Genomic DNA, 13859 nt, shown 5'->3' with positions numbered 1-13859 from the left:
TAGCTGATTTGCCTCCTACTTCATAATTCTTTTGTCTCAGGTAAAGAAAATTTCTTTGAGTTTCCAACGTATAAATATCGTCAATTTCACTTTACAATTTCCTAATTTCCTGTTTTCGATTTGAATTACTTTTGTTGCTATCTACAACTTGAAGTTGTTTTAATTTTCCTTGAAGGTCTGTTAATTTTTGTGCATTGATTTTTTTCATGTGAGTGGTAATGGAAATAATTTTCCCTCTCGGTACAGCTTTCAATGTATCCCATAAGATCACTGGTGATGTTTCTCCCGTGTCATTAAGGTCTAGATATTCTTTGATTTCTCCCCTTAATCTCTCCATTACTTTCGGGTTATTGAGTTTAGCCTCCATAGTGTTTTCCTCATTTTCCTTTCCAGGATTAGAGACATAGAGACTGGGCTATGATCCGACAGATCAATTGTTGCAATATTACGTTTTTTTTTATCCTGAGTCTATCTGTATTAAAGATAAAGAAATAGTCTATCCTTGAATAGGCTGAATGAAGGAAAGAGTAATGTGTATAATCTTTACTAGTAGGGTGTAATTCCCTCCAGACATCTATAATTCCCAACTCCTCCATCAATGAATTCACTTTCCGAGTCAGAGGTTTATTCTGAGTAACTATTCTTGAAGAATCTAATATAGGATTTAATCTAATATTAAAATCCCCTCTACAAATTACTACCCCTTGAGAACTGACCAAAAATGTGTCTATAAAATGACCATTCACAACCTGGAGGAGCATAAACATTCAGCAATGTTATTTCTGTACCTTCTATTCTTCCTGTGATTTTTACGAACCGTCATTCTTTGTCTCTAGTCTCTGAAATATGTTCATAATTAAGAGTACTTGATATTAAAGTAGCTACCCCTCTTTTGTGACTCAATTTATATGATGAATAAAATACATGCTTAAAGCCCATTCTTTTTAATTTTCCATGTTCAGATTGGCTCATATGTGTTTCCTGGAGGAAAGCTATTTGTGCCCTCTCTTTTTTCAATTTAGACATAATCTTATTTCTTTTAATTGGATTCAAAACCCCAGTAACATTATAGGAAATTATATTTACCAATTCAGTTTGCATTTTTCTCTAGTAGAAAAAAAAACACTCTCCTTTTCTAACCAAACAGTAAGCAATCCCTTCTCAACAGTAAACCAAGACATATAACCACACCCTAGACATTTTTGAACGTGCAACATTTGAAAATTTTTCCCGACTTCCCACAGTGAGGCCTGAGCACCGACCCGCCTCAGTTCAGAGGGATAACCTCTATCTTCACCCTGTGTTAGAGGGCCCTCAGCAGTTTGAATAATCATAGAGAATTTTCTCCTATTTATGTCTCGACCATATTGCTATCATTCAAGTTATTCCGTCTAGTTTATTTTCAGTTACCAGTTTTCATTTTACCTTTAAGTCCGATTTACTCTTTTCAGTCATTTCTCTTAATTAATCTGTGTTCTCTGTACATTCGCGTCTGAATATTTGCAGCTTTTCCTTGAAGTTTGACACTCTGGTTCGAGTGGAGCGTCCTCGCCCCACTAACTGCCACGACTTCTGCCGAATCCTCTCCAGTAGCGACTCCGGTTGGGTGATAACTTTAATAGGTAGTCCCCGGTCCGCCAGGTCCAATGTTGCCTCCTCCACCGTAGCGTAAGTTTTTGTCCCTTCGTTGTAAAAGACTCTCAGCCGAGCTGGATACAGGGTCTGGAATCTGATGTTGTTTTCCTTCAGGACTCTCCGTGTTTCCGTATATTCCTTCCGTCTGGCAAGAATCCCCGGTGCGTAGTCGTGGTCTAAACTGATTTTACAGTTGTTCCACATGAAATCTTTCTTTTGCCATGCCCTTTTAAGCACCTGTTCCTTCGTTCTGTAACTGAGAAATCTGACCAGGATCAATCTGGGCTGGGCGCCTGCTGGAGGCTGTGGTGCCAACGCGCGGTGAGCTCTTTCTATCTGTAGGTCTTTTGCGGCCGGTATATCAAGGCTCTCTCTGAGTAGCTTCTCCACGAAGGGAATCATCAATCCGGGTTTACTTTCAGTTCCTTCGGGAATTCCGTAAATCCTCACATTTTCCCTTTTCAAGCGGCCTTCTTGATCTATTAGTTTCCACTGGAGCTTGTCTTGTAGCTTCAGCATTTCTGCTATCACCTCCTCTGCGTTTTATAGCTTCTCTTCAATTCCAGCCTTCGGAGCGGACTTTTTAATCTTGTTCTTAGACATCATCCTTGCCCCTTTTATTAATATAGTTATGCAATATTAAGTATTTGTCTAAATTCGATTATGGAGCAGTTTACCTTTTTTGTTGAGAGACCTTTTCCTTACGCCGCCATTCCCTTGATCGAAACCTTGTTCTTTTCAATAATCTAAGGTTTGCTTTGACCAGGTTTTGCAGAATGATTTAAAAATTCTACTGCTGTAGATAATTGTCATATTTCCTGGAAGGGACTTCCCTTTATCGAATCAACAGGGAAAACAAACTGCCTCTTTTATTCCCTTTTGCATTAGGGATTTGATGCAGTTAACCGCCTTGTTGCACTGACACACTGGCTATGCTGTTTCACTCTTGTCGTTCTTGCCACAGAGCTGCTCTTGTTGTCACCGCCCAGGAGCAACAATTGGATGTGACGTAAAAACTTGTCGTCGAACATACCATTACTATTGTGCAAAACTTGACAAAGCTCAAATAAAGGAAGATCCGTCTCAGGGAATATATTTGTAAGTATAATACAATGTTCTTACACTTTGGTATGGCTGTTATATTTATGCTTGTATAACTGTTTCATGAAGTGCATAACATTGACCTGCACTTGTTAAATCCATTTCTCAACAGGATTCTCTGTCAAAAGCACAAAGAAGGTGCAGAGGATTCCAGTGAGGGTAAGTGACATGGCAATATTTGGTACAATAAGTTATTTGCTAGCTTTTCCTTTCCCTACAACATTATTTTCTGTATGGGATCACTATTGTTCTAACTGGTTGGGTTTACAGTATTACTGACACCTATTTCGCACTGGACTGCATTTAGAACAGCAGACAAAGTACACACAAACTATTGCAGTAGTGCTGGATCTGGTTTTTACTGAGGTGGCATGCTCATGATTCCCCAGGTATTATACAGTTGGGAATGAAACAACACATGAGGGTTTTAATACAAGAGTTAAGGTGTCTGGTTCGACCAGCAGGAATATTGTATAGGATCTGTTTGTGTGGAGGGAGTGCAGTTTATGGAAATTGCTCTCCTTTCCCATCCCATCCTTAAACAGCTGCAATTACAATGTCCACATTTGGACAGATATCTAGCAATCTCCTCCCTTAACAGCTTGGGATGCATTGCATCCGGTCCAGAGCAACGCACTAAGTGCTGGATATCAGTGGCCAGGCAGTATCTATGGAGATCAGAGGACAGTCCATTTTTTGTGTTGAGGTCCTTCACCTGAATTGGAAGATAGAAGTGACAGAGCAGTGTAAAAAGGGGTAGAGCAAGAGCTAGCAGGTGACAGGTGGATTCAAGTGAGAAATTGAGAGGGGGGGAGGAGGTTGTTGATAGGTAAATGGGAGAAGGGAGAATCGGTGTGTATGCCAGAAGCTGGGAGGTGATTGCTGGATTTGACAAAGCGAGTTGGATAATTCAGCTTTAGTACCACCAGGCTGGAGGATGAGGTGCTGTTCTACTTCGCTGTAGAAGAGGCTGAGGGCCCACACGTCAATGTGGGAATGCGACTATCTGGGTGGCCATGGCAGATGGAGTGAAGGTGCTCAGTAAAGCAGTTGCCAGTTTGTTTCTTGTCTCACCTCTCTACAAGTCACAATGGGAGCACCGATGCAAGAAATAATGTGGGGAATTTACATGTGAAAGTCTGCCTTGTGTGGAGGGGCTGCTAAGGCCATGTAGGACTTTGTTAAAGGCCTTGCTGAAGCCTATCTAGATAACGTTCACTGTTATTTCTTTCATGAACCTTGATAACCTCCTCTAAGATTGGTTAGATGTGACCAGCCACATACACAGCCATGTTGCCAATCCGTAATAAGGTCCTGTCTTTCAAATTCTTAAATATCCAGTCCTTTAGAATACCTTCTGATAATTTACTCTCGACTGACGTCAGGATCACCATCCTAGAATTTTACAGTTTATAGTTGCTGACTTTCTTGAACAACGGGAAAACATTACCTATCATCCAATCCTCTGACACCTCACCCATGCCTAAGAATGTTTTAAGTATCTCTCCCAGGGCCGCTCAATTTCTGCACTATTGTCCTGCAAGTTCTGAGGGGCATCTCGTCAGGCTTTGGAGATTTACCCACCTTAATTTGCCTGAAGACAGCAAGTACCTTTTCCTCTACTCCAGATGTGGCCCATGGCCTCGCTACTCATTTGCCTCAGTTCTGTAGTTTCTGTGTCCATTTCCAATGTAAATACAGATGTAAAAGATCTCCCCCCCCCCACCCCCACCTCTGTCGGTTCCATGCATAGTTGACCATGCTTATCTTCAAAGGGACCAATTTTGTCCCTTCTGTCCTTTCACTCTTAATATATATGTAAAAGTCCTTAGAATTATCTTTCACCTTGACTACTCGAACAACCTCATACCCTCTTTTCGCCCTCTCAAGTTACTTCTTGCATTTCTTACACTCAAGCACCCATACCTGAAGTGTGCCTCTTTTTTCTTTACCAGGACTTCAATATCCGTTGATTACTAAGGTTCTCTGAACCTGTTACCCTCGCCTTTTATTTCAACAGGAACATAACAGATACTGTACTGTCAATATTTCACTTTTGAAAGGCTTTCATTTACCAAGCATCCCATTGCTATTCCAATCTGTGCCTGCCTGATCTCTTCTAATGCCATCAAAATGGGCCTTCCTCTAATTTAGAATCTCAATCCAAGGATCAGTACTATCCTTCTCTATAAATTATCTTAAAACTAATGAAATTATGATGACTTTATCTTTCACACTCTTCTGTCACCTGCCCTGTCTCATTCCTGAAAAGGAGATAGAGTATTCACTCTCTGCAGTTGGGACCTCTACCTATTGATTAAGGAAACTTCCCTAAACACACTTAACAAACTATCTCATCCAATCCCTTTGCAGTTTGAGAGTCTCAGTCAATATGTAGCAAGTTAAAAGCACCTTCTATCTCAACTTTATACTTATTGCAAATGTCTGCTATCTCTGCAAGTTTGTTCCTCGCGATCCTGCAGATTCTTGGAGGTCTGTAATATAATCCTATTAACATGATAATCATTTTCTTATTTCTCAGTTCCACCCATATTGCCCGAGTAGACATTGCATTCCAATCTGTCCTCTATGAGCACCAACTGTTTTATTGTGATTTTGATGTGCTCCATGCAGATGGTCTCCCAGGAAACCTGACAGTGTGTCCTACAAGTCATCGTAGAGGTGTTCGGGGAGGACAAAGAGGAAGGCGAAGAGTTCCTAACTGGAAAGATGAGTCAGATGATGCCATGTCGACATCATCCCAAGGAAAAGATGAAACTAGTTGCAGTTCCTATGTGAGTAATTTAATTATGGGATGATATTTGAAGGAGATGATTTTGATAAATTTTCCTCACCTTTTTCATCCTTGACCAAATTTTCTTTCATAATCTAAGAATGGTGGTACTTTGGGATCATTCAGGCTTTTGAGAAATTTCTTGTGTCATGCAAGAACAACATAGTTTGTAGAATTACCCTGCCTTTTACCCACAATCTTCTGTTATTTTAAGTACCGGTTCAATCCCCTTAGGCTAGGGTTAATCAGGTGCGTGGCTGAGTGATGCAGCTCGATGGACTGGAAGGACCTGTTCCATGCTGTATTGTTAAATAAAATAGTAACAGCCTTGATTGGATGAGACTTCACTACCTTGGTAGGAAGTACATTCCGAATTCAGAATCAGGTTTATTATCACTGGCATGTTTAGTGAAATTTGTTGACTTAGCAGCAGTGGTATATTGCAGAACATAATAATATAGAAGGGGGAAAAAAGTAAATCAATTACATTAACTATATATATATGTAAGTTAGATTAAAAATAGTGCAAAACAGAAATATTATAACAAGAAGTGAGATAGTGTTCATGAGTTCACTGTCCATTTAGGAATCGTATGGCAGAAGGGAAGAAGATGTCCCTGAATCGCTAAGTGTGGGCCTTCAGGCTTCTGTACCTTGTTCCTGACAGTAACCATGAGAAGAGGGCATGTCCTGGGGGATGGGGTCCTTAATAATTGATGCCACCTTCCTGAGACACTGCTGCTTGTAGATGTCTTGGATACTACAGACTAATTTTACAACCTTCTGTAGCTTCATTTGGACTTGTGCACTAGCCGCCCCACCCCCCCAGTACCAGGCAGTGATTCATTCTGTTAGAATGCTTACATGGTACACCTTAGAAGTTTTTGAGTGTTTTAGGTGTCAAACCAATTCTTTTCAAAATCCTAATGCAATAGAGCTGCTGTCTTGCCTTCTTTATAGATACATTGATATGTTGGGACCAGGTTAGATCTTCAGAGATCTTGACACCCAGGAACTTGAAATTGCTCTCTCTCTCCACTTTAGTTCCTTCTGTTAGGATTAGTTCATGTTCCCTTGTCTTACCCTTCCTGAGCCCACAATTAGCTCTTTCATTTTATTAGCGTTGAGTTCAAGGTTGTTGCTGTGACACCATTCAATAAGCTGGCATATCTCATTCCTGTACGCCCTCTCGTCACCATCTGAGATTCTAGAAACAATCACTGTGTCATCAGCAAATTTATAGCTGGTATTTGAGCTATACCTAGCCACACAATTATGGATATAGAGAGAGTAGAGCAGTGGGCTAGGCACACACCCATGAGGTGCACCAGTGTTGATAGTCAGCGAGGAGGAGATGTTATCACCGAACCGCACAGATCGTGGTCTTCCTGTTAGGAAGTAGAGGATCCAATTGCAGAAGAAGGTTCAGAGGTCCAGGTTCTGTAGTTTATCGATCAGGATTGTGGGAATGATGGTGTTAAACACTGAGCTACAGTCAACAAACAGCATCCTGACATAGATGCTTGTATTGTCTAATGCTCTGTGATGGGCCATTGAGTTTGTGTCTGCTGTAGATCTATTGTGGCTATAGGCAAATACAAACAAGCACTAAGGAAATCCCCATACTGCCTTTAATTCTCTGGCCAACCATGTTAAATCTATGGTTATCTCTCATGTTATGACTGGGTTTTCAGTTTTTAACATAACTATAAGACCATAAGACAAAGGAGCAGAAGTAGGCCATTCTGCTCATCGAGTCTGCTCCGCCATTTTATCATGAGCTGATCCATTCTCCTATATAGTCCCACTCCCCCGCCTTCTCACCATAACCTTTGATGCCCTGGCTACTCAGATATCTATCAATCTCTGCCTTAAATACACCCAATGACTTGGCCTCCACTGCTGCCCGTGGCAACAAATTCCATAGATTCACCACCCTCTGACTAAAAAAAGTTCTTTGCATTTCTGTTCTGAAAGGGTGCCCTTCAATCCTTAAGTCATGCCCTCTCGTACTAGACTCCCCCATCATGGGAAACAACTTTGCCACATCCACTCTGTCCATGACTTTTAACATTCAGAATGTTTCTATGAGGTCTCCCCTCAATCTTCTAAACTCCAAGGAATACAGTCCAAGAGCGGACAAACGTTCCTCATATGTTAACCTTCTCATTCCCAGAATCATTCTAGTGAATCTTCTCTGTACCCTCTCCAACATCAGCACATCCTTTCTTAAATAAGGAGACCAAAACTGCCCACAGTACTCCAAGTGAGGTCTCACCAGCGCCTTAAAGAGCCTCAACATCACATCCCTGCTCCTATACAGAGTATTTCTCTAGAAATGAATGCCAATATTGCATTCGCCTTCTTCACTACTGACTCAACCTGGAGGTCAACTTTAAGGGTATCCTGTACGAGGACTCCCAAGTCACGTTGCATCTCAGAACTTTGAATTCTTTCCCCATTTAAATAATAATCTGCCTGTTTATTTTTTCTGCCAAAGTGCATAACCATATACTTTCCAACATTGTACTTCATTTGCCACTTCTCTGCCCATTCTTCCAATCCATCCAAGTCTCTCTGCAGACTCTCCGTTTTCTCGGCACTACCGGCCCCTCCACCTATCTTCGTATCGTCAGCAAACTTTGCCACAAAGCCATCTATTCCATAATCCAAATCGTTGATGTACAATGTAAAAAGAAGCGGCCCCAACACTGATCCCTGTGGAACACCACTGGTAACCGGCAGCCAACCAGAATAGGATCCCTTTATTCCCACTCTCTGTTTCCTGCCAATCAGCCAAAGCTCTATCCATGTATGTAACTTTCCCGTAATTCCATGGGCTCTTATCTTGTTAAGTAGCCTCATGTGTGTCACCTTGTCAAAGGCCTTCTGAAAATCCAAATATACAACATCTCCCTTGTCTAGCCTACTTGTAATTTCCTCAAAAAATTGTAATAGGTTTGTCAGGCAGGATTTTCCCTTAAGGAATCCATGCTGAGTTCTGCCTGTCTTGTCATATGCCTCCAGGTACTCTGTAACCTCATCCTTGACAATCGATTCCAACAACTTCCCAACCACCAATGTCAAGCTAACAGGTCTATAATTTCCTTTTTGCTTCCTTGCCCCCTTCTTAAATAGCGGAGTGACATTTGCAATCTTCCGGTCTTCCGGAACCATGCCAGGATCTATCGACTTTTGAAAGATCATCGCTAATGCCTCCGCAATCTCCACAGCTACTTCCTTCAGAACACGAGGGTGCATTCCATCTGGTCCAGGAGATTTATCTACCTTTAGCCTATTCAGCTTCCTGAGTACTTTCTCTGTCGTAATTGTGACTGCGCACAGTTCTCTTCCCTGCCACCCTTGAGTGTCCGGTATACTGCTGATGTCTTCCTCAGTGAAGACTGATGCAAAATATTCATTCAGTTCCTCCGCCATCTCCTTATCTCCCATTTTGATTTCTCCAGCATCATTTTCTATCGGTCCTATATCTACTCTCACCTGTCTTTTACTCTTTATATACTTGAAAAAGCTTTTAGTATCCTCGTTGATATTATTTGTTAGCTTCCTTTCATAGTTAATCTTTTCTTTCTTAATGACCTTCTTAGTTTCCTTTTGTAAGCTTTTAAAAACTTCCCAATCCTCTGTCTTCCCAGTAATTTTTGCTTCCTTGTATGCCCTCTCCTTTGCTTTAACTTTGGCTTTGACTTCTCTTGTCAGCCATGGTTGCATCCTTTTTCCACTTGAAAATTTCTTCTTTTTTGGAATATACCTGTCTTGCACATTCTTCATTTCTCGCATAAACTCCAGCCACTGCTGCTCTGCTGTCTTTCCCGCCAGTGTCCCTTTCCAGTCAACTTTGGCCAGTTCCTCTCTCATGCAACTGTAATTTCCTTTACTCCGCTGAAATACCGACACATCAGAATTCGGTTTCTCTTTTTCGAATTTCACAGTGAACTTAATCATGTTATGATCACTGTCTCCTAAGGGTTCCTTCACCTCAATCTCTCTAATCACCTCCGGTTCATTACACAATACCCAATCCAGTACAGCCGATCCCCTAGTGGGCTCAACAACAAGCTGTTCTAAAAAGCCATCTCGCAGACATTCTACAAATTCTCTCTCTTGAGATCCAGTGCTGATCTAATTTTTCCCAATCTACTCGCATGTTAAAATCCCCCACAATTATCATAACACTGCCCTTCTGACAAGCCTTTTCTATTTCCAGTTGTAATTTGTAGTCCACATCCCTGCAGCTGTTTGGAGGCCTGTAAATAACTGCCATCAGGGTCCTTTTACCCCTGCGATTTCTTAGCTCAACCCATAAAGATTCTGCACCTTCTGATCCTATATTACCTCTTTCTAATGATTTAATATTATTTCTTACCAATAAAGCCATGCCTCCCCCTCTGCCTACCTTCCTATCCTTCCGATACACTGTGTATCCTTGGACATTCAGCTTCCCAGAGACATGCGTCCTTTAGCCAGGTGTCAGTGATGGCCACAATATCATACCTGCCAATCTGTAGCTGTACAACAAGATCATCCACCTTATTCCTTATGCTGCGTGCATTTAAGTACAACACCTTAAGACCAGTATTTGATACTTTTTGCTTTGATTTCACTGCAACTTTATTGCACTGCAACTCATCTCAATGGCTACAAATTTGCCCCATCACCTGCCTGTCTTTCCTGACATCTTTACTGCTCACTATCTTAGATTTATTTATACTCACAGCCTCTGTGTTCAACATGTGGTCTCATCAAACTACTCTATAGCTTATACCTTCAGTGTATTTGAATTATCTACACCAGAAATAAAAATCTTCAAAAGGTGATTAACTTTGTATTTATTTTTATAACCATTGTCCTTGTCAGAGGGAACGATCTCCTCACTGCAGCAGTCCCACAGTTACAGGGCCAAAGTGTGGATTCTGCCATGCTGGAGATGAGGAAAACGAGACCAGAGGAAAGCTGCACACTTCAAATGCTAAAAAGGTTGCTGCACATTACAAATGCATGGTAAGGGAAAAGAATCCTCATTCGGAATGGGAACTGTGAAGGGACTGCATGAAGTGTGATGGATCTGGGGGTTACCCTAACTATTCAAACTCTTTTTTTTTCCTCTCTTCTTTTATTTTTTTTTGGGACCTGACTCCATATAGCAGATATCTATCTTTAGACCATATAGTATAAAGCATACCAAAGTTTAAGTAGGTGGAGTCAGAAGTCAAAGTAAATATAGGGTCACCATATAGAAGCCTGAGGTTCATTTCCTTGCAGGCATTCACACTAAAACCAATAGAATCAATGAAAGATCTCACCTAACAAGAGCAATCAATCAATGTGCAAAAGTCAACAAACTGCAAATACAAAAGTTAAAACAAAATAAATTGTATTAAGAACATGAGATGAACAGTCCTTGGAAGTGAGCTCATAAGTTATGGGATCAGTTTAGTGTTGGGTTGAGTGAAGTTATCCCTTCTGGTTCAATGATTGTAGGAGGATAACTGTTCCTGAACCTGGGGCTTCTGTACCTCCTTTCTAATGCAGCAACAAGAAGAGCAGGTCTACTCTGGAGTGAAACAGCAAAGAGAACTGTTACAATGGGTAGATGAGGATGTTTATTGTAGAAGTGCGGTGGCAATTTAAATATGCAAATGTTAGGGGAGAAAGGAAGGATTGATACTTATTTGAATGTTTAGAAATGAATGATTAGGTGGAGAGAGAGGCAGCTGAACAACCAGAAACTGCAGTGACTCCTGGGGAATGAAGTTTTAGAATGTTTAGCACGTGGAACATAGGACAGTATAGCACAGGAGCAGGCCTTTTGGCCCTCAATGTTGTATAAGGATTATTGCAACATTGCCAGCTAATTTCTCTGTGGTTCCACCTCCACATATTTTATGCACAAAAGAGCAAGAACCTCTGGAGAAAAGGTCAGTGTCAAATAAGTACAATGGGATGGGTCTAGAACGATAATCTCAACAAGCACGTAGTGATTACCATAAGTTAGCGTTTGAGCCCAGTGTTTTTCACTGCTCAGGAGATATCTGGGAAGATATATTGAAGATTATACTTCCATTTCAGAGGAGATGAGGTACAAAATAGTTAAGAAGTAACCCTATTGTTACAAATGTATTGTAGTTGGAAATTTATCGTACATTATTTATCTGTATTGTTGATATGAACATTTCTATTGTCTGAAAAATCCTTCAAACATGAAGGAACATTTTTTTGGGGGGGCTTTTAAGGTTAAAGGAGGCAGTTTGTTACAGGGTGGTGGGTGACTGGACTGGTTTACTAGGGGAGATGGTGGAAGCAGGAAGTTTGAGGCTTTTAGGCTCTCATGGATATGAAGGGAATAGGCAATCAGGGGATATGGATGAGGAGGAGGATATTAAGTATAAAAAGGCATCACAATGTCCTGCCCAATGCTGTACTGTTCTCTATATTCAAAGGTTTCAAAGGTACATTTAATGTCAGAGAAATCTTTACAATATGCATCCTGAAATGCAGAGCAGTGCCCCAAAAAATGAACAGTTAAATGTTAGAATCCCAAAGTACCCCCCCCAAGCTCTCCTCTCTCCCACCCTCCCGCGAGTAAGCAGCAGCAAGCAACAATCCCCCTTCCCCACACCAGCAAAAAAAAGCATCAGCACCCGCCACCGAACACTCAAGCATGAGCAAAGCAACAGTAAAGACACAGGCATGCAGTTACCCCAGAGACTACATTGTTCACCTGGCATTTGACATACAGCAGGCTCTCTCTCTCTCCCTAATAAGGGAGCAAGGGGTTGTCTCCATTTTCACAGCGAGCGGGGAGATGTAACAAACAACTCGCTCGTTTACAATTTTAAAAGTCCGTTACGTCGCTTTTTTCGAGCTCTGTGCCCAAAGATCTCGAGTCTCTGGGCACACAGCCGTAGATATTCCAACTCCCCCAACGGCACACGGGTCTCCTGCAGTGACACTGATCTTTGATCCGCCTGTCTCTAGAACCCCGAGATCCTCGACCTCCAAAGCCCAGCCAACCTCTTAGTCCAAGCCCTTAGCGTGCAGAACAACGGCCAGTAATGAAACCATGAGAGCGGGTCCCATTCCTGCAAAGAACCATAGTCGGCGTGTAACTCCAGCTCGGGGTCTTCAAAAGAATCCTGAAAGGGAAAAATAAAGATAGAAATAGAGCTGTTTCCGAAGATGGAAGTAAAGGAGTTACTGTTTAGTGCAGAGGTCCCCAACCTTTTTCGCACTGCGGACCGGCCAACCGGGGCGGGGGGGCGGGGGGGCGGGGGGTGCGCAGAATGGATGTTCAAGTAGGGTTAAACTCACCTCAACATGTCTTTTACAGTTAGGGTTGCCAACTTTCTCACTCCCAAGTAAAGGACAAAAGTAGCAGTCAAATCCTGGGATATTTGTGTTGACCCCGAGAAAGACTACCATGACCGTGAAGCCTTTAGCGGGCACCTGTGTGCACACGCGTGACATGTGCGTACGTGCCGTTTTTTTTCCCACAAATCGGTTTTGGCTTAACCTTCCTGACTACACTGTACATACATTATTTCTGCTTTTTATAGGCGTATATTTATCATATCATTCCTGCTTTTACTATATCTTAGTGTTATTTTAGGTTTTATGTGTTATTTGGTATGATTTGGTAGGTTGTTTTTTGGGACTGGGCACGCTCAAAAACTTTTTCCATATAAATTAATGGTAATTGCTTCTTCGCTTTACGCCATCTTAGCACGAAAGGTTTCATAGGAATGCTCTACCTTAGCGGGGGAAATACGGGAAAAGGGCAGTCCCGTATGGGACAAACCAATTTAGTCCAATATACGGGATGTCCCAGCAAATACGGGACAGTTGGCAACCCTATGTTCAAGTTCAACAGTGCGTGACAAGGAATGAGGAAAGGTGCAGCTGACTTGTATCGTTTCTTCGCGGCCTGGTAGCACATGCTTTGCAGCCCGGTGGTCGAGGACCGCTGGTTTAGTGCCATCATCACTTTGCTCCGCCCTCGTCTCAATAATCCTGGTCTTAGTGGAAGAGTTTTTACTGTTAGCATTTTTGAAGGACTTTGTAAGAATTGAAAATATTTTAGCAATCTGTAACCTTCTTCTTGAAGATTTTGAATTTAATACAATTATATCGTGGCAATATTTCAATAAATTGTACTTTTAATTTCAGCTGTTTTCTTCTGGTACTGTTCAGCTTACAACTTCATCTAGGAAAGATTTTGGTGACTTTGATATCAAAACAGTCATTCAAGAGATCAAGAGAGGCAAAAGGATGGTTTGTATTTCCATGCAGTAAACTTTTAGCAGCTTTG

The 13859-nt window shown here is 41.6% G+C and overlaps 1 protein-coding gene across 6 annotated transcripts in view; it reads left to right on the top strand.

The window, feature by feature from the left end:
- phf6 (PHD finger protein 6) overlaps positions 1 to 13859 on the top strand; it is an 86558-nt gene that overhangs the window by 59707 nt on the left and 12992 nt on the right. For all 6 annotated transcript variants that reach the window (XR_011887601.1, XR_011887602.1, XM_072271107.1 and 3 more), the window contains exons 5-9: positions 2600 to 2733; positions 2849 to 2895; positions 5371 to 5531; positions 10409 to 10552; positions 13718 to 13822. Coding sequence is in view for 4 of the 6 variants with exons in the window: in XM_072271107.1 (XP_072127208.1) it covers positions 2600 to 2733; positions 2849 to 2895; positions 5371 to 5531; positions 10409 to 10552; positions 13718 to 13822 (591 nt within the window). In the remaining 2 variants the exon portion in view is untranslated. The remainder of the gene's footprint in view (positions 1 to 2599; positions 2734 to 2848; positions 2896 to 5370; positions 5532 to 10408; positions 10553 to 13717; positions 13823 to 13859) is intronic.

This window comes from Mobula birostris, chromosome 10, assembly GCF_030028105.1.
Source record: "Mobula birostris isolate sMobBir1 chromosome 10, sMobBir1.hap1, whole genome shotgun sequence".
NCBI classification, from domain to species: Eukaryota; Metazoa; Chordata; class Chondrichthyes; order Myliobatiformes; family Myliobatidae; genus Mobula; species Mobula birostris.
Note: the sequence above shows the minus strand (reverse complement) of the source record. Positions and strands in the feature narration are given on the sequence as shown.